This window comes from Telopea speciosissima, chromosome 10, assembly GCF_018873765.1.
Source record: "Telopea speciosissima isolate NSW1024214 ecotype Mountain lineage chromosome 10, Tspe_v1, whole genome shotgun sequence".
NCBI lineage: Eukaryota > Viridiplantae > Streptophyta > Magnoliopsida > Proteales > Proteaceae > Telopea > Telopea speciosissima.
The window spans coordinates 57,613,005-57,638,796 of record NC_057925.1 but is presented as its reverse complement, the minus strand read 5'-3'; the positions used below and the strand labels follow the sequence as shown (position 1 = coordinate 57,638,796).

General features: G+C 38.1%; 1 protein-coding gene across 1 annotated transcript; it reads right to left on the bottom strand.

Moving 5' to 3' along the window:
* Positions 1-9,305: 9,305 nt before the first annotated feature.
* LOC122642271 (ATP-dependent Clp protease ATP-binding subunit ClpA homolog CD4B, chloroplastic-like) lies at positions 9,306-18,739 on the bottom strand. Its single transcript, XM_043835713.1, has 9 exons — positions 18,102-18,739; positions 17,528-17,643; positions 17,297-17,419; positions 17,012-17,197; positions 16,175-16,390; positions 14,451-14,668; positions 10,976-11,051; positions 10,818-10,907; positions 9,306-10,540 (listed from the first exon to the last, which is right to left on the bottom strand). The coding sequence occupies exons 1-9, from the start codon at positions 18,664-18,666 to the stop codon at positions 9,371-9,373; spliced, it is 2,760 nt and encodes a 919-aa protein (XP_043691648.1). The 5' UTR covers positions 18,667-18,739; the 3' UTR covers positions 9,306-9,370.
* Positions 18,740-25,792: the final 7,053 nt, after the last annotated feature.

The following is a 25,792-nucleotide window of genomic DNA, read 5'->3' as shown; positions in this document are numbered from 1 at the left end:
CCATGTATCATTGCAATCTCGTATGTTGTTGCAGATCAGGTATGTCACCTTCGTTGATGTTGTTTGCTGACTTGCTACTTGTATTTTCTATTTTTAATATGCTTTGTTTATGTGTATATATTTGATCTACGATTACTTTCTGTGAACTTAAATGTTGCAATTTGTAACTTTTGGAATTATCCAGATTACTGAATCACAGGTTGGGTTGTAGAAAGAACAAGAAGAGGGGGAAGGGGCGGTGAGGTTGCAGGAAGAAGAAGAAGAGGTAGGGTAGGAGGGAGTTGTCTTTCTATGTAAATGGCGTTTCTATCCTCTTTTTTGGAAAACATATTCGTTCCGTATAGATGAAAAAAAATATTATCATAATACATAAATGTGCCAAAATTAGGGCAGATATGAGGTACCTTAAAAAATTTAAACGATACCAAAAGAGTGGGCATCTTTCCTTTCTTGATTTTTCTTTCCGGGCTTTGTTTCTTCTTTTTCTTGTTTGGTTGTAAGAACTTCTGCAAGATTGATGTGCTTCTCGCATCGCGAGAAGAGTTCATACATGTCCATCGGCTCATTTATGATCAGGGATTTCTTCAACTCGACATCCCTGATGCCGCTGTGCCGGGCTTGGAACTTCACAATCGGATCTAGATTTCGTGGAATCTGAGACTGAAATTTTGCATTTAAGTACATAGATGACAATTTTAACCTTGGAATTTTTCGGATAGTATATTTTTCATCATATTAATGCATGTCCTAAGATTTGTTGCAAAACAAAAAAAAATTTGCCCTCATTTCATCAAATCCATGTTCCATGGCCCTACTAGCTTCGGGCGAAGATTTAACTATGTCACTCATTTTGGGTCTAATTTTCAAGATCTACGAGATGGAATTGACCACGGTTGCATATTTTGACTGTATTGGAAAAGAAAAATGAATTTGATGTAAAAACTTTTGGGGGTCATAACTTTGTGCTCGGATGTCGGTTTTCGAAGATTTGTTGTTTTTTGTTTTAAGGTACGTAGCTCATCGTGAGGAAGTCATTTGTGTGATCTCGAGGTAGCACATGCTTTAATATCATGAAAGTATCCTATCTAAAAAGTTTCATCTCATTTCAGCAATGTTTGGGCCTTGAACTTGCTACAAAGGAAAAATAGTCACTTGTGATGGGGGCGACTCCAGACACTGAAAGAAAGAAAGAGGACTCAGCCGACCACAAAAAGGAAAAAACTCTTAAGTACGAAGCATCGGCGTGACGATCACTCACCAGGGGTCACCTGCCATAACTGAAAAAAACTCTTCGTGTGGAGCTGCAGGACACCACCCTATTTCACCTCGAAAAGCGCATCCAACATTTGGCACGCAGCAGCAGCACTACGTGGCAGCCCCGCACACAGCAGCAGCACTATGTGGCAGCCCTGCACGTAGCAACAGCACTGCGTGACAGTTCCGCATGCGGCAGCAGCGCTGCGTGGCACCCTCGCACACAGCAACAACCCCATGCGGCAAACATTACATACTAGCCATAAAATATCTATTTCCATCATCGCATCTACAAAACTTAAAGCTTTAAACCGGGCATTTGTTCGTGGATCCATCCAACCGTTCTCCGCCTGCTGCATTTGTTATTGCCCTTATTTGATGACTGCACTTTTTTTTTAAAAAGAAAAAAGAGTTAGAATCTATTAAGTTATTTTCAGAAATAACAAGAAAACAAAAATATAAATGATATCAAAGAGAGCTTTAAAATTATTCTTTTATTTCACAATATTTGTGTTCCAAAGAGAACTTTAAATATAATCAGATTAAATGGAAAAAAAAAAAACATAGTTTTTGTTATTTAAGAAATTAAAAAAAAATTTTATGGGCCTATAGCAAATGTATACTTACTAAATAAATTCATATATTGGTTTCCTCCAATGTTTTAGTCTAGACATTTGAAGTTGCATCGTTAGAACTATTTTCTCTTATCACAACATGCATCTCGTTTGAGATAGGAAAGAAAAAAACTACCTTAAGGCAATAAGTTCTTATAGACAAGTATTATACAACGATTTGTAAAAAATTTATATACATTGCTCACATCAAATGCATGCATTTCACTAATTGTTTGATGTCATGCATCTTGTAAAGGTAATGAAATTTCTGTATTTTCTGTTATCTATCATGAAAATTTGAGATTAAGCCTTGTTGGCTACTTGGGCCGGAGGTCCATCTACTGGGAGGGTGGACATTTGGTCCAACAAGGAGAGACCGCACCAAGGAATGGGCCCAAGTTCAAAAAGGATTAGTTTTAATATTGAAATGATGGTTTAATGCTTGAAGTATTATTATTATTTTTTTGCAATCTTTTAGTAGAGCATTGCATTACTAAATTTATGTTGTTTGGTCAGTCATCCATCAAACGTTTTACAATTTAAAACAATACTCGACAGTTTGCTCGATCAATTGGCTTATCTGTACATGTCAATAGGGGGAAGTAAAAAAATAAATAAGATTTTTTTCTCTGATAACTGATTGGAGTATCAAATCTCAAAATTTGTAAGTTTAGCATTTTCATTTAATAAATGCGTTTACAATTTTTTAACACTTAGGCATGGTTTGAGGACTGAGGACTGAGGTATCGATATCGTATCGTATCGTATCGCCCATATCGGGTGATATGTACCGGTTTTGTAAGTAATCGATCTTGATACTGTGTCGATAAAGTATCAGTGACATGACGGACAAAGGGTAAAATGATTAAAAAATAAGAAAACATTATTTTTAAAGGAGATTCATGGGTAAATTTGTCCAATATGGTTGATCCATTCTGATACCATATCGATGTCGTATTGATTTTTCAGGTGACAACAGATCCGATAGCATTATAGCATGCACTAAAACCATGCACTTAGGCACCTTCTAATTTTGTTACTACAAAAGGTAGCATCAGAAAATATTTCAATGATTCTATGTGCAGTCTACATTTGCAAGGGGATTAGGATCGTCTCCAGGGAGCCCAACGCCTAGGGTGTTGCCGGGAGCATCCAGCGGTTGAGCTGAACCGCACACATCTTGGCGAACACTAAGGTGGGTCACGGCCACACCATTAACCCTTCAACAGATCCTTGGGTCCCAAATCAAATCCTCTTTGCCAGACCGTTTCTGATTTTATTTTGTACACCATTGGTTTTCTAACATTGTTCCACATATTACATCCATCCTATCTGGCAGCGACTCTGACATGCTGAGACACTGTTGCAAATTTTTATGGAAAATTTTATAGAATCGGATCCTACATTTGGGATTTACTTAGGCTTTGTTTGGTTCCAAAGGGAATTAAAAGGAAGGGAAGTGAAATTTTTAAACTTAAATAAGAAACTTTTATAATCATTACCCTATGTGACTATATCACTTACTCCAAATCATTCTATATTTGGTTATTAAATTTCACTTTAACTTGCATCCAAATATTCCCTTTGGTTTAAAAAGTAAAATAAAAATTACAAGTAAAATGTATCATTATTAAATATGGTACGAAAATTAAGTAGTTTATACAATCACATAGGGTAATTACTACAAAAGTTTTTTTTTAAGGTTTGAAAATTTTCACTTCGCTTCCTTTTAATTCCCCTTGCAACCAAACATTGCCTCAGTTTCTGGGGTTTTCATTTGATTCTGTTTACCCATTTTGCAATTTTAATCCTTTGGCCCACTGATCATATTTTCTTATCTTGCACATATGCAACTTCAGTCTGGAATTTAATCGGTTTTATGTCATATTTTTACAGCAAATGGAGTTTGGCTCTTCTTACAAGTGTTCTTTGGCATCTTTGGTTAGCTTATAATGATACTGTTTTCGAAGCCATTTTAAAACATCTACATCTTTAGTCTACTACAGCATACAAAAGAATATTATCACACCTTAGCTCCTGAGTCCATACCTTTGACAAACATACTATTAGATTGGATTCCTCCTCCATTTAACATCATCAAGGTAAATGTGGATGGCTCTTGTACATGTTCACGAGGCCCTAGTGGTATTGGCGGAGCATGTTATGGGAATTTTCAGTTACGTTCTAATGCTACTTAAATTTATTTTTGATTAAAAAAAATTATATCTCATCTACATATGCAAATTCCTATTCATATGCTTCAAATTTTCTTTGAACAAAAATTCAATTTTATTTAGAAAAACTAATCTATCTTGAACAGAGAATCGTTATACAGGAACTTCATGCTTCACATATATTAGGGTATTAATTGTGATCTGATTCTCGACTCATAAATCTCTCCACCACAAAAGGCATTGTTACCTGATTTCAAACGTGACTGAAGATAGGTTTGTGTTTTTATAATCATTTATTCCCATCCCCTTCTATACAATAACTATGGGACTTAAAAGCTTTACACCACTAAAGTCGCAAGTCAAGGAACCATCCATCAAGTGTCATGCAGTTTAAGTGGCAAAGTCATCTATCATGTAGCCCAAGATGAAGCCTCTTGTTCAAATTACCAAAGTCTCAATTGATACATACTTCTGGAGTAGCAATCGCAGAGGCCGGTTGTGATCGTAGATGTTTGATTGTAAAACAAAATGATGATGAACATTCACCTAACTTACTTCATTTTTTTGTATTTTCGATATCCCTTGTTTGTTTTATGGCTGCAATTTTGTCGGAAAAGAAAAAAAAAAGTGAGAATCTATTCTGAAAGTAGACCACCAAATATATTTTTGTTCTATAATTTATTCTATACTATTACAACCAAACAATTCCTATTTTTTTTAATCTTAAAATTATTAGATAAGTTATTTTCAGAATAGCATGGAAACAGAAATAAAAATAATAGCAAAGAGAGCTTTAAATGTGTTCTACCATCTTCTCAATATTTGTATTACAATGAGAGTTTTTTTTATCTAATCAGATAAAATAAAAAATAAAAACATGATTTTTGTCATGTGAGAAAAAGTAATTTTATGGGCCCTATGGTAAATGTATACTTACTGAATAAGTTCATATTATTGGTTTCCTCCAATGTTTTAGTCTTGACATTTGAAGTTGCATGGTTGTATTGTCATAATTATTATCTCTTATCATAACAACATGCATCTCACTCAAGATAAGAAACTAGAAAAACGATGTCAAATCACTACCTTCGAACAATGAGTTCTTACAAATAGATATTATGCAACAATATTGTATAATAATATTGTGTATACATTGCTCACATCAAATGCATGCATTTCACTGGCCGTTTGATGTCATGCATCTTATAAAGGTAATGAAATTTCTATGTTTTCTGTTATCTATCATGCAAAAATGATATTAAGGCTTTATTGGCTTCTTGGTCGGAGGTCCATCCATTAGGAGGATGGACGACGGTGTGTGTAACGAAGATGGTCTGCAGGATTGGTTTTAATGTCCAAAAGTAGAAGTGGTCCAAATGATTGTTTAATGGATGAAAAAAATGGGGGTGTAACTAGGCCCATGGGCCTATTGTCGTGGGCCCATTTTCTACTCCTTTTTTAATATTTTATGTCCAAATAAAGGGATTCCAAGTTTGGAGTTCAAGGAAACCATGTTATGAGATTGATTCACCAAAAAAATGTAACGAGGTTGTTACCTTGCAACTCATTCATTAATAAATGTTGTTTGGTAAGTCACAAACTCCTATTTAACTACAAAGAAAAAAATTCTGCACATAAGCATACCACACCTAATTTTTATTCTACAATCTATTATGTTTAATAGTTACCAAACAATTTCTAATTTTTTTGATCGAAAATGACTTTCAGTAATGATTTTAAAAATTTTAAAAAAAACAAAAAAGAAAGGCCATAAACAAAAAGAAAAATGATATAAAAAAGAGCCTAAGTTTATGTATCATCAATTGATTTTCTTAAAAGGGAATTTAAGAAAATCAGCTGAAGGTACAATAGGATTCTCATTGCATTAAATATTATTTTAAATAACTTTTAGGAATAAGACGAGAAGAAAAAAATAAGATTACTTCTTAGGTCACCTACTTGGTGACAACAAAATGCATCCTTCTTAAAAATTTATACGAAATAAGTGCACTAACCATGTTTGGAAACATTTGCCTATGTTTATAATGAAGGTAAATATTGTTAAGCATAAGTTGGGAGCTTGGTTCCCACAAATCTATGGTAGGAGTCTTTTTTTATACGAATACTCTAAGTGTCAACCATTGCCACGTGGAATAACAAATAGGGCTCAAATTCTGAAGATGGTGTAAACCCAAGATTCTTTGCCCACATGTCAAGTTTTAGTCTATTTGGAGTTTGCCAAGTGCCAAGACACATAACTTTGTCAATCAATGGGAGAATACATAAAAATAAAAGTAATCAGAGTAAGGTAAGCATGTACGGAAATGTATTTTATTGATGGGAGAAGATGATGCTCTGAGCAAGCGAGGTACTCTACACCCTCTCACATTCTATTGTTTCTCTTCCCAAAATAATTTATATTTTAATGAATGTGAGGAGGCGTAGTGTATGCTTTAGGCTCAGAGCTGGTGGGATCTCATTCTCATACGAAAACATATGAGAATGGGAGTGAGCCGCAAATATGGCATCCACCATGTGGGACCCACTCAATAAGAGCCTTTTCCCTTATTGATTTAGGTTCTAAAATTTGAATAAACAGTTGGCCATGTGACTGATAATCCCCTAGCCGTTGTTAATTAATCAAAAAGTTTAAAAATCACCCTTCACAAAGGCTGATATCCTCTCAGTCCTAGCTTTCCAAGCCCATTTATGGATGATAGATACCACATGTCTGTCCTTTTTAGGTTGTGTTTGGTATGCATTCCTAGTCGATTTCGCATTCTGGAACAATAAAATCAATAAAGAATCAAAGTTCTTCATTCCGTAGAAATCTCATAAAGTAAACAGAAGTTTTCCCAAGACCATCCTTTACTTGTTCCCTGCATTAGGTAATCTATTCTTTAAGATCTTTCCAAACTTCTACATGCACCCACCCTTGCTCCTGCGTTCCCTGCAACCCCTGGTATAATCTCCAAAGCTCTTATTGTTGAGAGTTCCCTACAAAACCAGAATTTATAGCCACCACAATCTGCGACTGGCATCCACACTCAGTGCTCATCATAGGCTAAAACAACATTGCATTGATCAGTTGATGAAGGAATACAGGTAAGAGGCAGGAGGTGAAGATCATAGGTCCATTTATTATTCACTCTTATTAACATTTCAGGATTAACATTCGACTACTTAAAACACAATAGAGTTACAACAAATCCATAGGAGATGAAAGAATATAGCTAAGACAGAGAAGATACAATGGCATTCCAATTTAGATACATAGAGACTGAGGATAAAAGACCCGAACAAATTCAAACAGAGAACCTTAGAAGAAAAACTCATCTCAATCCAAGAGGTGTAGCAAAGCTGCAATTTTATTCTTGACACAGAGAGCACTACTTAAAAGCTTCCATAAAAACAAGTCAAACTAAAGATGTATACATAAATGCCACACATAATTCCAAACCTTACTGAGAAGAGAACCTAATACTCGTACCATTCTCGCTTAGTAAGAGCCATTTAAGAGCTAATTCAGTGAAAAAAAAACATCAAATCTACTCAACGAACAAAACCAGAAATCATTCAAAGGGTACGCACCTGAGATGGATTTTCAGGGTTTTAAAGAGGAAGTGTGGAACAGGATTCCATCATCTCTTTTTAATTTCTATATGCTAGAAATTGGGATCTAATGAAGTTACTAAGAGAAGATTTCCACGGCTCAAACCTAATAGAAACACCATCTCCTTCCCCTACCTTCCTGCATGTTTGTTATTGAAGACATGGAACAACCTTTGGAATCCCTCTCCACTTAACCGAACCCTTAGACGTTATAACAGAATGATGAAAAATGCTAGAATTTGGAAAATACTTCCCGTCGGGAATTCTTGCCCATAGTTGATCAGGTTCGGTCAAAAGTCTCCAAGCTGGTTTAAGCAAAAAACCTAAACAAACCCCCCCCCCCCCCAAAAGGACTTGGAACGACATAATCTATCCCATCCTGTAGGGCTCCACTTATAAGAATCAGAATCCACACCTTTGAAGAAGTCAGAACTAATAGAATCTAATTTAGAACAAATCTTGGAAGGAAAATAAAGGTGGGTTTCATGAGGTTGGGAAAGGAAAGTGTTAGGAGAACCAACTAAGCAGTAAGATTTTGTTGCGCACGAGAATGCATTCTAGAACTTGATTTAAAAAAATCAATTTTCCTTCCTGTTACCGGCCAAAAGAAAGCATCACATCCACACTATTCAATTTATCCATCTCCAAGTTCTGCAATGTCATGATCTACCTCATCCCACCAGTGTGAGTAGCAGATCTTTAGATCCAATCCACAGAATTTATAAGTTCGATAAGATTGTCCTTACTCCTAGCTGCTCTTGCTTAAGGTGCTAACCTTGTGATCTTTGGATGTCTTTAGTAAGTTTGGAAGAAGAGCCAACAGCAACAAGAAGGAAGCCACAGTAACGCCAACCATTGATGGTCATGCACTGACTGCTTTAAATTACTGTCCATCTTGAAAGCTTTTTATGAGGTTGGAACGTAATGTGGTGTACGATCATCTGTTCAAGAATCAATGCTCCAGACTGAAGTGCCAAACTAGTCTTCTTGCGGTCAGCACAGAGAAACCGGTGAGAAGAAACCTCAAAGAAGCAATTTCCACTAACCAGCAATAAGAGATCACAGAACTTGAAAAAGTTGGGGGATTGAGCTGATTGAAGTCTCACCCATTACCTACCAGTTCATTCAGAATATCCAGAATGTCCTTTTCCAACTCCCCATTAGAGACCCTGAGCAGGTGAAACACATCCTTGGTACAAGATGGGAGAAAGAACCTCGGGGAAAGGGAAAAGTCCCATAGGTCATAAGAACGACAAAGTATGTAAGAATGTCCCCTTGTAGGTTCATTAACCAGTAATCTCAAGAGTATGTAAAAAGCACCAGAGAGGATATGATCCCTTCCTGTGAATCGTATCAACAGAGGATTAGAGTTGTTTCAGACCTTACAACACTAAGGTCCTCGTTCCATGACCCCTTCCAGAGAATAAACTGTGAAAAATTTAAAGCTCAAGGCGAGAACATTTTAGATTCATCACTGATTTGTGTACTGTTCATTCCTGACTAAGCAACAATTTGAATCAAAGATTCAAAGTACATCCTTTTACCAATGCCTATGAAAAAAAAAAAAGGCCACTGCATGGTGTGATATATACAACCTTACAATTTGGGCATCTACCAATCTACTTTCATTTGACCACCAATGTAAAAGTCTTTCGACCAAAGAAAATATAAATAAAGATATAAGCCATATACTGCTGGGAGATCAGTGTTGGCAGGTTACAAAGGAATTGCAGGTTCAGGAGCACCACTGCTTCCATTTAGCACAGTCACATTCCCGTCGGAATCGACATCTACAATAACAGAGTTTCCCTCCTTGATCTCTCCTGCAAGCATCTTCTCTGCCATGCTATCCTCCAAAAGTCTCATTATTGCTCTTCTCAATGGCCTTGCACCATAGCTTGGGTCATAACCTTCCTCAACCACTCTGTCCCTAAACCTCTCTGTCACCTGAAGCTCTATGTCCTTGACCTTCAGCCGGTCAAAGACTTCCTTTAACATTATGTCTGCAATCTCCTTCACCTCCAATTTTGTGAGCTGCCGGAAAACAATCATCTCATCCAACCGGTTCAGGAACTCTGGTCTAAAGTACTGCTTGAGCTCCTCTGTCACTAGACTCTTTATCCGATTATAGCTGCTATCCTTCTCATCATAGTCAAGATCAAATCCAATCCGCCGACCTCCCTTCTCAATCACACTACTTCCCACATTAGATGTCATTATTAAGAGTGTGTTCTTAAAATCCACAGTCCGGCCCTTGCTGTCCGTCAGCCTTCCATCTTCCAAAATCTGAAGCATCATGTTGAAAACATCAGGGTGCGCCTTCTCTATCTCATCAAAGAGGACCACTGTGTAGGGGCGGTGGCGAACAGCTTCAGTCAACTGCCCACCTTCAGTGTAGCCAACGTAGCCAGGGGGTGATCCAATGAGCTTAGAAACTGTGTGTCTCTCCATAAATTCACTCATATCCAACCGAATCATGGCCTCCTCAGAGCCAAAGTAGTAGGAAGCCAAAGACTTTGCCAATTCGGATTTCCCTACACCAGTTGGGCCAGAGAATATGAAGCTAGCAATAGGGCGGTTGGGATTTTTAAGCCCCACACGAGCACGGCGGATGGCACGACTGATGGCTTTGACAGCTTCATCCTGACCAATAACCCGCTTGTGAAGTGTTTCTTCCATCTTTAGAAGGCGGTCAGACTCATCACTCGAAACCTTTTCAACAGGGATCCCAGTCCAAGATGAGACAATATGCTGAATATCCACCTCTGTCACAATAGGACCTACATCACCGGCCTCACTCTCTGCCTTGCTTATCTCCTTACCTTTGTCTATAATATTCTCAATCTGGGTTTTGAGGTCCATTTCTCGATCCCGCAACTCTCCAGCCTGTCAAAGTTCAAAATGGTTAGCCTACTAATACAAATTTTTAGGTAATCCCAAAGAATTGAAGTTAGGAAATTATCCAATGAGTTCTGAAAACAGAAAAGTGCAAAGCATGTAGGTTTGAATCAAAAATAAAAAAGTTTCTTCCAAAGTATTACAATTTTCTTTCCCCGTTTTCTCTAGTATTTTCCATATGTTCAAGACACAGTATAACAAGAAACTTTTCCCCACTAAAAATCAAATATATAACTGAAAATAGAAAAACAAAACATAGTAGTACCTTTTCAAAGTCTTGGCTGCGAACAGCTTCATTTTTCTCCTTAGTAATTTGCCTTAGTTCTTTTTCAAGCTCCCTAGCTTCCTCAGGTACCTGAAGGGACAAAGTATTCACAACACTACCAACAAAGGTTTCGGTAAGATCACGCCATGAACACATACCTGTGCATGACGAAGCCGCACCCGAGAACCAGCCTCATCAATTAAATCAATTGCTTTATCAGGCAGGAAGCGGTCACTTAAGAACGAGAGAAAAATTATATCAGAACGTGAAAAGGGATTTTTTATTTTTTATTTTTTTTTAAAAATATCAGTTTCACTCTAACAACACAAGTTCATATAATGAGGTGACTATATGGTACAACAGCATCATAGCAGGCACCTCATTTTTGAGTTGAAGGCACAAAATTCAAGACATAGCAGCCAATCTAAAGTTAAACTGAGGAATGAGGAGACAAGGTTAACAAATGAAATCACAAGGTGTCCCAGTTAAAAAGGCCTTAAAACCATGAACGAACAAACCCTCCAAAGCATAAATGTATTGGCCCAAACACCAGAGAGGGAGAGAAAGAGATCAGAAATTTACAAGGTTTTCTCTGCTATGACCGATATATTAGTGTGTTCATACATCAGAGAATGCTATCTTTGTGTTTTGGCCAAATAAAGGTGAAGCACTCCCCTGTGACGAAATAAAACTAATATTTATCAAAAGAAGAAAAAATTGTTGGACCCCTCTCACTTCCTACCATTGGCTACACAGAAAGCGGGAGAAACTTCACCAGTTGTGCTCAAAATGTAGGAACTCCTAACTAGTGTGACAATCCTGGCCATACTCAACTCAATCCTTATTCCAACAAAATGGGGCCAACTACAATGGACTGCTTCACCACTGACCACTCAACTCCTTTCAGAGCCGTAACTTGTAGTGAACCCTAATCCATGCATGTCTTTTCTCACCACTCCTCCCAAAAGACATTTTTGAGTGCAGACTGATTAGATAGTCCTGCAGGTGATGGCTCGCTTAAGAGATTGAAGGAACATATCCCAATACGATGGTGAGATATGGATCAAATTTGATCTCAGATCTAACAGTCATATTCAATAAGAATAATTACCCGACCTTAATATATCAAATTCCAGATTTGTTATAGAAAATAAAATAGCAATAGCCTAGACTAGTTTTTCATTTTTTTTTGCTTTTCTTCCCTTTCATTTTCTCCCTTCTTTCTTTTCTTCCCTCTTCTTTATTCTCTCTCTTTCTGATTTCCCTCTTTTCTTTTTTTGGGAATAGACTCGTGTCATATGTTACAATGAGCAAATAATATCATCATGTATGATGCCTAGATGATTAATCACCAGAAAACTATCTCCAATTAATTTCAAAAAACACATTCTAAACAAATTTCATATTCACAAAAACATGATATAACGGAGCTGGAGCGACGTTTTGCCAATTGACAACAGACCCAAAGTAGAGGGATATCTGAAGAAAGCGAAGGGAATTGATGGGGATGATGCAAGCGTGATGGGAGTGATGAGTGTGAATGGTTCTCATTTGCATTCTAGTCTAGGCATCATTTCCATGCGCAAACATTTGAAAATTTATTCTTTATTCTGAGCAATTCCTTAGGCTAATTTTGAACACTAGTAGTCTCACACTGAACACAGATAATCTGACAATTATCTGCCAAGACTAGTTTTTCACTTGAAAATTCTGGAGCCAGTTTAACCTGTTCTGTAGAGTTTACCCCCCTTTTATTTCAAAATATTGCATTTCTCTATATGTTCTATAAATCATACAATAGACGACTACCCCATAGATTGTCGAATAATTCTCAGAAACATTCTCCAAACATTTTTGGAGTCTAGCAATCTTAGCTCGCAATACCACTGGCTTTCTTCGTCATTGTCATGAATGATGAAAATGTTATACGACCTTCGGTTTCTATGCAACCCGTTTTCTTTGCAAACCACCTCTCCGCCAAAAAAAAGGGGGGGGTAAGGTTGCGTACATATGCACCTCCCCAGATCCTGCAGTAGCAGGAGCCTCGTGCACTGGGTACACCCTTCTTTTTTCTTGCTTGAAAATATGAAGGTAAATATCTGTATGGGAAACTCACAGTGGACATTGAGAACAATTTGGTGTACTATCTCTTTGTTCTGGGAGTTTAATGTAGTCTTAGATTGGTAGATAATCCAACTAGGAGCCAATAACCAGGATCTGCTATGAACTGGTAAATCGGGTAGGCCAAAATTGGGATTTTTGGTCAAATTAGGGTTAGGGTTTGATGGTAGGGTTAGGCTATGTTGATGTAGGGGAGTCTATCAGTGAAGGTTACATTAAGTTTTAAAGGGGGGAAAGTATGGTGAATTAAATTGGCAGCAAGTTAGAGTTAGGGTTTTGGGTTTTTGAAAAGAGGGAAGTGAGAGAATCTAGGGTTTAGGGTGGTCTGTTAGGACTACAACCAGAATTAAGTTTCCCAATGGGAGTGAGGAATATTCGATCCAATTTTGAGCAGGTTCTGAGGGTTTGATGTAAAGTTATGGTGGAATCACAGAATTAGAAAGTAGAAGAATGAAAATAGAAACTTAGGGTTTCAGACAAACCAGTCACCAATCAGATATCAGAATTGGAATAAAAGAGAAGTTGAAGATTGCAGGCTGTGCTCCAAATAAGATCCAATAACTTGAAGATTGAAATCAGAAGTTGCAGCAGCAATAACTTGAAGAACAAGCACATCGAGCTTCAATGGAGGAAATCCAGAATTCAAACAATGCTGTGGACTGAAACTAAGTATCAGATCTGTTGAAAGTATTCTTGAACATTGCAGATAATTTCCAGCAACAGGGCAGCACTGGGGCTTTTTGAATGATTCTTCAAGAATTCGATAGAAAGGGATAGGAATGGAGTAGATATCTCAGGATTCCATAATGCTATAAGCAAACTTTATCCATTAATCGTGGGCTCAACTGAGCAATTACAACTATATTTATAGCCACAATGGCTGAACATAGAAACTAAAATCAAACTCAAATTAGGACTCAAAGTAGAACTAGGATTCAAACTAAAACTAGGATTCCCAACTAGGATTCAAAGCTAAATCCCAATTAGGATTACAACTCCAAATAGAACTCAAATAAAAGACTAAGTAAAGATTAAATAAACTCTAAACCTCATCCCACGATTTAGTGCTGGTGTAGGGATTAGGGAAGAATCCCTACACTTGTGGCTGGTTTTAAACAGCCGATTTACATCAGAGTTCTTGTTCAACTTCTTGGGACCTGGTAATTGTGTAGCCTGTAGTAGCAAACTTTATTTTTTCATATATTATATTATATTGAACAAATACTGATGAAATGCTCATACGAGTATATAGCCCATAGTAATATAAGTTATGTTATAAGTAAACTTATTAGTATTATCTTATTAGAATACATTATTAATTAGTGGACAGTTTATTATAAATCTCAACAATATCTCAATTAAACACTCAAAAATGAAGGTTAAGACTGGAGCACGGTTACTCTACCACTAAGTTAAAAAGGCTCCTTCGATTAAATTACTGAATACCAGCCACAAAGCCACTATGAGTCTACTGCTTGAGATGGATGAAATGAACACATAAAAAAAACACACCTGATGTACTGATATGACAGCTGTGCAGCAGCAACTAGGGATTCATCTGTGTAACGTAGCTTGTGGTGAATTTCATAACGCTCTCGAAGACCATTCAGTATCTGAATGGTTTCATCAACAGAAGGCTCTGGCACTTTTACTGGCTGGAATCTTCTTTCCAAAGCCGGGTCTTTCTCAATATGCTTCCTGTATTCATCTAATGTTGTGGCACCAATGCACTGCATCAATTGAAATAGATTATAAGTATAGTGTCCATTATGATTTGTTTAATATAGTTAAGAACAAACTAAATTGACCATGCTAATCTGGAATCAGATCATAATAGTCTCTAGGGAGATGAGATAAGATCATTAGTCAATGAGTTGTTAAAATAACAATACAAGAACAGGACAAACTAGAAAAATTGCAGAAGACAGTCCTTTATAGTAAAGGAGGATATCATTTTCCTGAAAATCAATTCATATCCAGAAACCAATGTTTCTGGATATATATATATATATATATATATATATATATATATATATATATATTAGATAAACTACGAACACGATAAATCAAAAAAAGTATTTGCATTAGCAAAAGACCATTTCAACAACAAGCTGTCTTACGCAGAGCTCTCAGACTTGCCAAATAAGGAAAAGATCCAAGCATTAACTATTATACCAAGGGGGAAAAGAGTAATCAAGTAATCATCCACGCCCATTTCCATTCCATTTTTCCATCACACACATGATTGTGGCCACATGGCAGCTCAGGTGCCCCCAATTTCGGCAGATATTTTTGTCCACACCATCATCTCTTCATTGTAAAATTCTAAGACCAATCTGAAGCACCCATAGGTTATTATCAAGGTTTAAAATGCCAAATAAGTTCGAAGAGCCCAAGAAGAGAACAGAATATAAAATCAGCAGGAAATATTCAAAATCATAGGAAGAAGTCCATCATGGTGGGCCTAAATCACCAATCCAACAGTCAACTTTCCAAATCACATGATAGGTGCATGGTTGACTTTACGTGCTCCTTCCTTTAGCCATTTACCTATTGTCTTGGCAGGCAAGCAACCTTGATCCATGTGAGCAAAATAGTGGAGGGTATGATGGGAAAAAAAACCTGAAGCAGGCGTGGTGGAAATTTGTTTCCTATACTTGATGAAGTGCAAGCAAACATACGGAACAAAATATCACTTGTCAGGAAAGCAAGCACTCTTACAGGGAAAATTGTAATTCTAATGCTGAGGAAAGAACAAGGTCAGTAGAGGAATGAGGCTTAATAATTATGCAGACAAATATATCAGCTAACTTCTAGCATACCAACAAGAAGTATACAACTTAGCTTCCATATCAGCTCCCTTCAGATCTTCCCTAGAGTACAAAAGCTTTAACCTCTAAGTCGAACATTTGCATTTGAACCATTTATGCAATTCCAGCAAGGTTTGTGGAACCAGTGACGTTTGCATTCTTAAATTTAACTAAATGATCTATTGACTACCCAAACGACTCCACGGGCACTCAGTGAAACTATGATTTCACTCGGTGAACCCTGCAATTAAGAGCCGACAACAACTTCCAATAAGAGTACAACTAACTTCAAGGTTTGTTTCCAGATCAAGTAGTTCACCACATCATAGAAGAGGGCTGACATTAAACCACTGTCAATTGGTCTCAAGGACCAGGAAGTTCAATCATTCATTTAAGGACGATAGTGCTTCAGCATGACAGAGTTACCTGCAGTTCACCTCTTGCAAGAGCTGGTTTTAAGATGTTTGCAGCATCAATTGCACCCTCTGCGGCACCTGCTCCAATTAAAGTGTGGACCTCATCAATGAAGAGTATAATCTCATCACTTTGTTTAATTTCTTCCATCAGCTTCTTTAGTCTTTCCTCGAACTCTCCACGGTATTTAGTACCAGCAACAAGAAGGCCCATATCCAGGGTAATCACCTGAATGACACAAACAAAACTTTGCATAATAAACTTATGAATGTAGATGAAGCGTGTCCAGCTTATTGGAAACAAAACAACCATAACCATTTATATGTGGTCATCTATTTCCCTAGCCATTTCATATCAGAGCAAAGGATGAAAACAGAAATACAGCTAGTAAGTTGCTTATACCCCTCAAGATGAGGAACCATCAATAGATCAGTTTGAGCTCCCTACCTCATTATAAATTGCAGAGGAGTAGCAACTTCTTAAACATTAGAAATGATTAGTTTGAACATAACAGGTTATAGGAACAATTTACTGATTTGGAACCATTAAATTACACGTTGCATCACCTATGTATTAAGAGGTTGCATTTTCCAAGACGATCATGCCATATATTTCTTTTCAATCAGAATCGAACCCCTAAAAGTAGCATTTTTTTACACTTCTTCCCAAATTGTTCCACAAAATTACAAATGCATGGTTGCGTACTCCTACCTATGTAGCTTTATAATTATTACAATTTCTTATATCTAAATACTCACAACATATGGCAGCTTGAATCCATGCCAATGCCAGCAAATACAATTCCATCCAAGCTAATTTTTAATACCTAGATAAACTTACAAACCTCACCTTCTTTCCCTCAATTGTTTCTGGAACATCACCATTAGCAATCCGTTGAGCAAGCCCTTCTGCAACTGCTGTTTTCCCAACACCCGGTTCACCAATAAGACACGGGTTATTTTTTGTACGTCTACCCAAAATTTGGGTTACACGTTCTATTTGTTGTTGCCTTCCAACAACCGGATCAAGTTTACCCTACAAAATTTAGGAAAATTAGAAAAAGGAAATTTAGCTTATGGTTAGCCATTATGAAACACATAAATGGATGCCATAAATGAAAACAACAAAGTGCACCTCCTCTGCCAGCTTTGTCAAGTTAGTGCCATACTCCTCAAGTGTTGGCATCTTATTACCACTGCTTCCACCACCAACACCAGCACCAACAGCTTCTGTGCTCTCGCCAACCATACGGATAACCTACTAGCACCAAATTTCGATAATGATAAAATAAGCTGATGATGAAGATGGATACCACAAGCTAAATTCAGAAGCAGATATAACAAGGTAAAAGGCTATTTTGCTTGCCTGGGTACGAATGTTACTTGGATCTGCACCTAGGTTCTCGAGCACACGACCAGCAACACCTTCACTCTCACGAAGCAATCCCAGAAGCAAGTGCTCCGATCCAATATAATTATGACCTGAGCCATTTAACATTAAGATAATACCATTAGGGTTCTCACTTAGAAATTTATAGTAATAAAGAGAAAACCTATTGAGAGCAAGGTTCTCCTACACAAAAGGCCTCATACAAACATGGTGACCTTATTATTGCAAACTATAGTTAAGGCCCTGTAAATACAGAAAATTATATGCCATAAGCTAGTTAATGATCTCAAAAACAAGTTATTTTTCCTCCTTCAAGATGATCTCATTACTGGCGAAAAATGTCTCTTCCAACATCCGGAAGAAAGGGGAAAAATCAATAAAATATGGATCCACAGAAACCCCCGATGAATAGGGAAGCTAGGAGATGAGTCATCCCCAATTAGACATGACAAATAAGAGTTCATTCAAAGGCTTCCGACAGATTATAAACGACACACAAAGATAAGTTATATTAATGGAATTTTTCTAATAATGAAGTTCAAAAAGTTACCAAGCTGCCGGGCTTCCTCCAAGGAAAGTTCTAATACACGCTTTGCACGAGGAGTAAATGGTATCTCTACGGCAACAAATCCATTACCCCTACCAATAATCTTTTCCACTTCCACACGAGCATCCTTCAAATTAATGCCCATGGATTTCAGAACCTTTGCAGCAATACCAGTCCCTTCACCAATAAGACCCAACAGAATTTGCTCAGTCCCAACAAAATTGTGTCCCAGCCGTCTTGCTTCCTCTTGGGCAAGCATAATAACTTTAATAGCCTTTTCTGTGAAGCGCTCAAACATTGCTACAGCTACCCCTCGGCTAGCCTTCCCTTGTGAAACATGGAGAGCAGCAGCCATCTTGGAATAAAAATTACAGTCAGACCTTCCTATGTTGTATAAAGCATTGGATCCTCTCAAGCCTGAGAAACTCAGAAGCCTACTAGAAGGGGCTTGCACATTACACATCATTTTCACACTCTTCTTGGTCTTCCGAGAACCTCGAAGTTGGCCAATACTCTCTTCAAAAACTGCAGTGGGGAAGTTTGTTGAGTGAACTATAGCCCTAGCCATAACTTCCACTGACAAGAAAGCACCCTACAATCTGTATAATCTAGCACTATCTGCACATAAGAACATCCACAATCACAATAATTTAAGTAAACAGTACACATAAAAAGAAAGTACCAAAAAAATAACAAATAGACTTTTTTGTTCTAAAAGTCAGTATAATCTAAAGTTTTCCACTCTAATTACTATCATATACCAGGAAGGAAGATGCATCAACGATATTGAGTTTCTAGAGGACGAAAATCTCTTTTGGGTTTCTCTTCCTCCATGTGAAGGAACTTGCGTATAGAAGTGCACACAAGCATTTCCTCAATGAGGAATAGATGTCTTGGCAAAACAAGAAGTATAAGCAGATTTATATCACACTGTCATTGACATATCAAAAGATCATGGAAAAACTATTTCATTAGTTGTCAACCCCAAGTTCTAGAAGAAACTAAAGTATAGCATTAAATCAACGTTCAGACATCAACAAACAACACTTAAACTTACATCAAGGCTACAGAGAAACAAGAAAGCATAAACAACCTTGAAAGCACTGCACTACATCATGAGTTAATAATTATATTGGTTCTGGCTTTGTATCATGTCCCTAATCTGATGAACAAAATTGCATTTTTTGAGGAGGCATAAGAGCCATGAGGTGACAAGGTTCCAGTGAGGTTAAAAAAACTTGACCTAACAGCAATTGCTTAACAGTTGCATTTAAAATATGACTATAAAACAAACTCCTAAAGAAGATGTGGAAACAAAAAAAAATTGATACAAACTTTATAAACTTTAAACATACGAATAAGAAGCTGGTGGTACAGTGAATCAGATTTTGACGTATGACAACTTAGAAATGCAGAAAGCCATCAGCGAACTCATGAAGACAACAATTATAATTTAAAGGAAATACAAAAAGAAGAGAAATAAATTGGAATCAGATTTCTACATAATATGTTCAACCAGCAGCAACATATAAGACATTAAAGGCCTTAACAATGTAGAAACAGAAAGCCTCATCTTTACGATTGCATACCCAGAAAACAAAAATTAAGCATGTGCCAATAATAGCAGGAATCCAACAGCCAAGAGATTTCAGAATGGAAACCAGGAGACAATTTATGCAGATCTGAGGTACGGGGTTCAGATCGCTTGTGACCCAACTCAAACAATTAAAAGTCAAATATAAGGAAAGTGTGGCAATTCTGCAAAAATAATATAGAAGAAAGGATATTAAAGGGTTTTAATTTATTGGCTGGGGGTAAACTTGACAAAAGGGAAGGATAGTTTGGAAACAGAAATAAGAATTATGGTAGAACTAAATATACGAGGTTGACTTTAAAAGGGTCTCTCGTGTGTGTTTATCACCAAACTCTTTGTGAGTGTTCAACCTTGTCTGGGATTCTAGTTTCTTTACCGGCACACACAACTGCGGTGGACTAGAGCTGCTTCAAATGGGAGATTTCAGTGGATAGAACCCCTTTCAATCGGAATTTTCAGGTAAGACTTCGTAACACTCAGGTCTATTAAGATTATCCAAGCACAGTCCCAAACTATAAGTGTTACTCGACTAAGATATTGCTGCAACAGCGTTGGACGGTGACAGCGAAACCAGCTCTGGTTTCTGGTTTCAATTTTATACCAAGAAGGGTAGTAGGGGACGAAATCTTAGAGGTTAGGTTGCTAGGGCAGATGATCCTTCGCCCAAAATCTCAATCCGCTCCATCTTACTTTCTCAGATCTGTCGGATAGTGCATAGCAGGAAATAAAAGGAATAGCTACAAGAGATCACAACAAGTTGAAATAGAAGAAGAACCGTAGTGATTTTACCAAAAAAAAGAACAGTAATGAAAATAAGGGGAAGTGATTTTACCAAAGTTAAGCGCAATTCGGCAATAGGTTTCAATACAAAATAGCGTTCATTCATAAATAAAAAGACCGAGAATCCTAATCTAAACCTTTTTTTTTTTTGGGTAGGATCCTAATCCAAACCTAAAACTGAAATAAAGGACCGAGTTAATCCGTAATCTCAATCAATCCATAATTTCAATCGTTACATGTTACCTTATGGAATCAAAATTACGGACTGATGTTCTCTGTGCGGTAGCGCAGCCTGCGTCCAGACACATAGGGCTGCCATTTAAAGGGGTAGGATAGTCATTTCACTGACTCACATGTCTCTGTGCCACGGCGCAGCCTGCACCCCCGGCACAGAGAGAACAATTAACCTAAACAAAAAACATAATCCAAACCTAAAATTGAAATAAAGGAAATAAAGGATCGAGTTTTCCTCCACCCACGGTGAATGCCAAAGGGGGGAGAGAACAGGAATGGGTAACAGGAAGGTATTTTGGAACATTTAAAAACCCTCCCTATAAGAGATTTGTGAACCCTAGAGTAGTGGGTGAACCATCCTCTATGGATGGAGGAAAACTTTATCCTATAATAAATATGTTTACAATCTTGATAACACTCATTTAGGCATATGCAGGGATATTTTGAGACCTGTAGAACAGCCCAAATCAGCCATGCTAGGGACCATCAACAATTGAAAAAACTACTTGCAGATCTGATTCTTTATCTCTGGTAACTAAAGTTTAATCTAATGAATGTCTACCGAAATTAACCGGTGATGTAGAGAATTTGTTCATAACAATCTGTCCCACTAAGCTTAAACGACAGTGAATATCCACCGTCTAATTCAATGGTTCTATATGCAGTCTAGAGTTGCCATGGGTATTGATCTCACTGGTACCTCACAAGCACTTGGGAGTTGGAATCTTTTCTGTTTGGCATAGCTGGAAGTAAAAAGGTCACCTTGTTTTTGGAAGATCGTGCTTGACGCGTTGGTCAAGTGTTCACTTGTTGAATTCAAATCTTGGAAACAGTCTCTCTGGAAACAGGGGTAAGGTTACGTACATTTGACCTTCCCTAGACCCTGCTAAACACGAGAGCCTTGTGCACTAGGTACGGCCCTTTTTTTGTTCAGTTTATGTTTTTGCTTTGGTTTGTTAATACAAAGTACATAAGAAATTGTTAATAATGCACATTATCATTATCAAAGAGATATAAACAGAGCACTTACCAAAAAGAAAACATTGAAAAGTCAATGTCCCTTGTAATTAATTAAATACAATTGCTAATGTTACCATCTACCAGAGAACATGAAAATTGGAATCGGGGATTGAATTGGTTAGTATTGATCTTGATTCGAATAAGCCGGAATGAGGCCCGATTCGATTCCCTGATGTTGGTATAGATGCCACATATAAATTATCATTTTAATCCTTTGACCATTGATCATACTTTCTTATCTTGCACATATGCCACTTCAGTCTGGAATATAATTGGTTTTATACTTTTATGTCACATTTTCACGGTCGATCTTCAATTCAAGATTGCATTGCTGTTATTTTCAATCGAAGTGCAAACGCCAACTCAAGAAAATGGAGTTTGGCTCTTCTTGCTACTGTTCTTTGGCATCTTTGGTTAGCCTATAATGATGCTGTTTTCAAAGCTATTTTAAAACATCTACATCTTTAGTCTACTCCAACATACAAAACAATATTATCATGCCTTAGCTCCGGAGTCCATACCTCTCTCAAACATACTATTAGCTTGGATTCCTCCTCCATTTAACTTCATCAAGATAAATGTGTGTTGCGTCAAGAAATCGTCGAGCGGTCCTGCGAGTGCCGTCACCTGCAAGTGGACCAAGGGGTCAACAGAGAGAACCGGTGTGGTCCCGGCCTGGGGCTCTCCGATGCCAACGTTAGATCTCCTGGCGCAAATAGATGAATAGTGATTATTCAATATGAGATTCGATGTCCCTTGATGGGGTTGTGTACTTGCCTTTTATAGTAGCGTATGGCGGTGTGGAGAGTCCCCGTTTGATGGCGATTGTCCCGTTGAGTGGATAGAGGCCCTGGGTAACGGGGCTCTATCCTGATTGATCATCTCCCCGCGGGAGGGAGTGTCCTAGTGGTATCAAGATCCTTGGTGGATAGATACCCGCGTGTGGTGATAACGTCCTTGGTGCTTGAATCTGTCTAGGTGACGTGAATTCTAAGCGGCGGCCTAGAGTCCTAGTGATGACATGAGTCTGTAGCGATACGATTGGGTCATAGGTGGGTAGCCCCCACCTCACGTGCCCACGATGCTGTGCCTGGGTGCAGGCCGCGCCTAGGTGAGGCCGTGCCTGAGTGGTGGCCGCGCCTGGGTGAGGCCACTCCTGGGTGAGGCCGCGCCCCGGATGTGTGGCCGCGCCGGAGTGGTGGCCGCGCCTGGGTGAGGCCGCGCCTAGTGAGGCCGCGCCAGGATGTGTGGCCGCGCCTAGGTGAGGCCGCGCCCGAGTGGTGGCCGCGCCTGGGTGAGGCCGTGCCTGGGTGCTGGCCGCGCCCGGGTGCTGGGACCCCGGTTTGTTCCCCTTGGTTATGGAGCGGGTCGTCTATGACACGTGGCAGTCGTTGATTGGCCCGGTGAATATTGGATGTATCAATGTGGATGGCTCTTGTACACGTTCAGAAGGCCCTTGTGGTATTGGTATAGCTTGGTATGGGAATTCTCAGCTACGCTTTGCTGAATATATTGGGATTTTCTATTCCTATGTTGTTGAATATGTTCGTTCTAATACTACTTAAATTTGTTTTTGATTAAAAAAAATAATTTTCATCTACATATACAAATTCATATTCATATGCTTCAAATCTCCACAGAACAATACAATATACAAGGTCTCTCTCATTTATAAAAATTAATCTATCTTGAACAGGGAATCATTATACAAGAATTTCATGCTTCACATATACTAGGATAATAATTGTGTTCTGATTCTCGACTCATAAATCTCTTTTAGCACAAAGAATGTCGTTTCCTGATTTCAAACGTGATTGCACAAAGGTTTGTGTTTTTACAATCATTTATTCTCATCCCCTTCTATACAACAACTATACGACTTAAAAGCTTTACACCACTAAACTCACAAGTCAATGACCCATCCATCAAGTATCACGCAGTCTAAGAGCTGAAGTCATTTATCACGTAACCCAAGATGAAGCCTCTTATTCAAATTACTAAAGTGTCAATGCATACATACTTCTGGAGTAGCAATTGTGGAGGTTGGTAATCACAACCCTCTGCCTTTGGTAATTTGAAGAATCACAACCCTATTTGGTTCAATTTTTCTTCTAATCTCAATCCAATCCCAGCCATTCCTTTTGTTCACCGACTTGAATCAGGTGCTGCTACCCAGATCCCAGCTTTTCCTTTCCACGATCTCTCAACTCCTCCCCTTCTCCTTGGTTCGATCTCTCATTCCCTCTCTCTCTTTCCCTCTATCTCTCGGTTCTTCTCCCTCAAGCTTGGACAGAAAGAGACCACTGCCTTCCGAGATCGGTTTCTTCTCAAAGTTTCTTCAAGCAATCGGTTGAGAAAATGGCCGTTCAGATCTTCCAAGAAGGAGATGGAGAGAAGGGCGTGATAGAGGAGGGGTTACCTGCTTTCGATGATGGTGGGGTTCCCGTTTCTCAGAGAGCGACAGAGAGAGGGAGAGACCCTGGATCTCAGACCATTGGAGGTATGAACACCATTGGAGCACAGTAGGATAAGAGGTATTTGATTTGTTTCTCTTCAATTGCAAAGGAGAAGGATAGAATGCATGGCCAATGTTCTTTGGTGAATAATTGATCACTGATAAGATTCCATCGCGTTTAATGTGTGATGCTCCATATAAGCTCAAACTTATGTTGTGAAAGCCATTGCAGAGGAAACTGGTTTCTGCAATTACACAAGCAAAGAAAAGAAGTTGCAGCAAGAGTACGCTAAAAGCTTTCATGGCTAGAGTTATGAAATGGATTTCTGCTTCCAATGGTTAAACTACTATGGTATGACCAAAGATCGACAAATGGGAAGAAAGTGAGTTTGTGCAGAAGTCCTAAAATGGGAATTGATTGATCTTTACAGTTCAAGTTTCAAAGACTTGGAACTTTAAGTAAACACCACTAAAGGACACATGAACTGAACCATTAATCCTGTGGGGGAGGAGCGTATGGGGATGTAAGAGAGGAACCACTCGTAGGAAGAAAAGATAATAAGAAGTAAAAGTTTAAAACAGATTCCTGATGATCTGTAACAAATATAAATAAGCAAGCATGCCACACTGAAGTGAAATTGGAATCCATGGTCCCAAACAAAAATTTTAGCAAGAATCTTAGCTACATGTGGGGGTGAAAAAACCACTAGTGTTCATACCTGCAACTCATCTTCCCCAAATTGTTTGGGGAAGACGAGTTGCAGTTTCTTTCTTTTTTTTTCTTTTCTTGTAAGGGTATTTTTGTCAGTTCACCCCTTGATTTTAACACTGTTAGACCTAGACTAACGGAAGGGGGTACCTGTTAACTGTTAAGAACCTCAGGGGGCACGTAGAATTTTTCAAAACTAAGGGATTTTTTCATAATTACGTCAAACCTCAGGGGGTACGTGAAAAAAACCCTAAAAAAACCCCATGATTTTGATCATTTGAGAAAAAGTAATTTTATGGGCCTATGGTAAATGTATACTTACCGAATAAGTTCATATAATTGGTTTCCTCCAATGTTTTAGTGTTGACATTTGACATTTAAAGTTGAATCGTTATAATTATTATCTCTAATCAAGGTAGGAAAATTAGAAAAACGATGTCAAATCACCACTTTGGGACACTGAGTTCTTATAAACAAATATTATGAAACAATGTATAATAACATTCTGTATACATTGCTCACATCAAATGCATGCATTTCACTAACCCAAAAAAAATGCATGCATTTCACTAACCATTTGATGTCATGCTTCTTATAAAGGTAATGAAATTTCTATGTTTTCTTATCTATGAATGATATTAAGGCTTTATTGGCTAATTGGTAGGAAGTCCATCCATTGGGAGGGTCAACATTTGGTCTAATGGGGAGGGGCCGCACCAAAGAATAGGCCCAAGTTGACAAGGATTGGTTTTAAAGTCCAACAGTAAAGTGGTCCAAATGATGGTTTAATGGCTGAAGAAAGTGAGGGGGTTTAACTAGGCCCATTGGCCTATTGTCGTTGGCCCATTTTATGTCCAAATAAGGGTTTTGAAATTTGTATTTCAAGGAAATCCTGAATGAGG

Bases quoted from the DNA above. Each gene is read 5' to 3' on its own strand.
- LOC122642271 (XM_043835713.1), bottom strand. From the start codon at position 18,666: ATGGCTAGGGCTATAGTTCACTCAACAAACTTCCCCACTGCAGTTTTT. The intron at 17,644-18,101 runs GTAACTTTTTGA...TAAATGGCTCAG, and splicing joins GGAGGAAGCCCGGCAGCTTG to GTCATAATTATATTGGATCG. The intron at 10,908-10,975 runs GTATGTGTTCAT...TTGTCCCTTCAG, and splicing joins TGCGGCTTCGTCATGCACAG to GTACCTGAGGAAGCTAGGGA.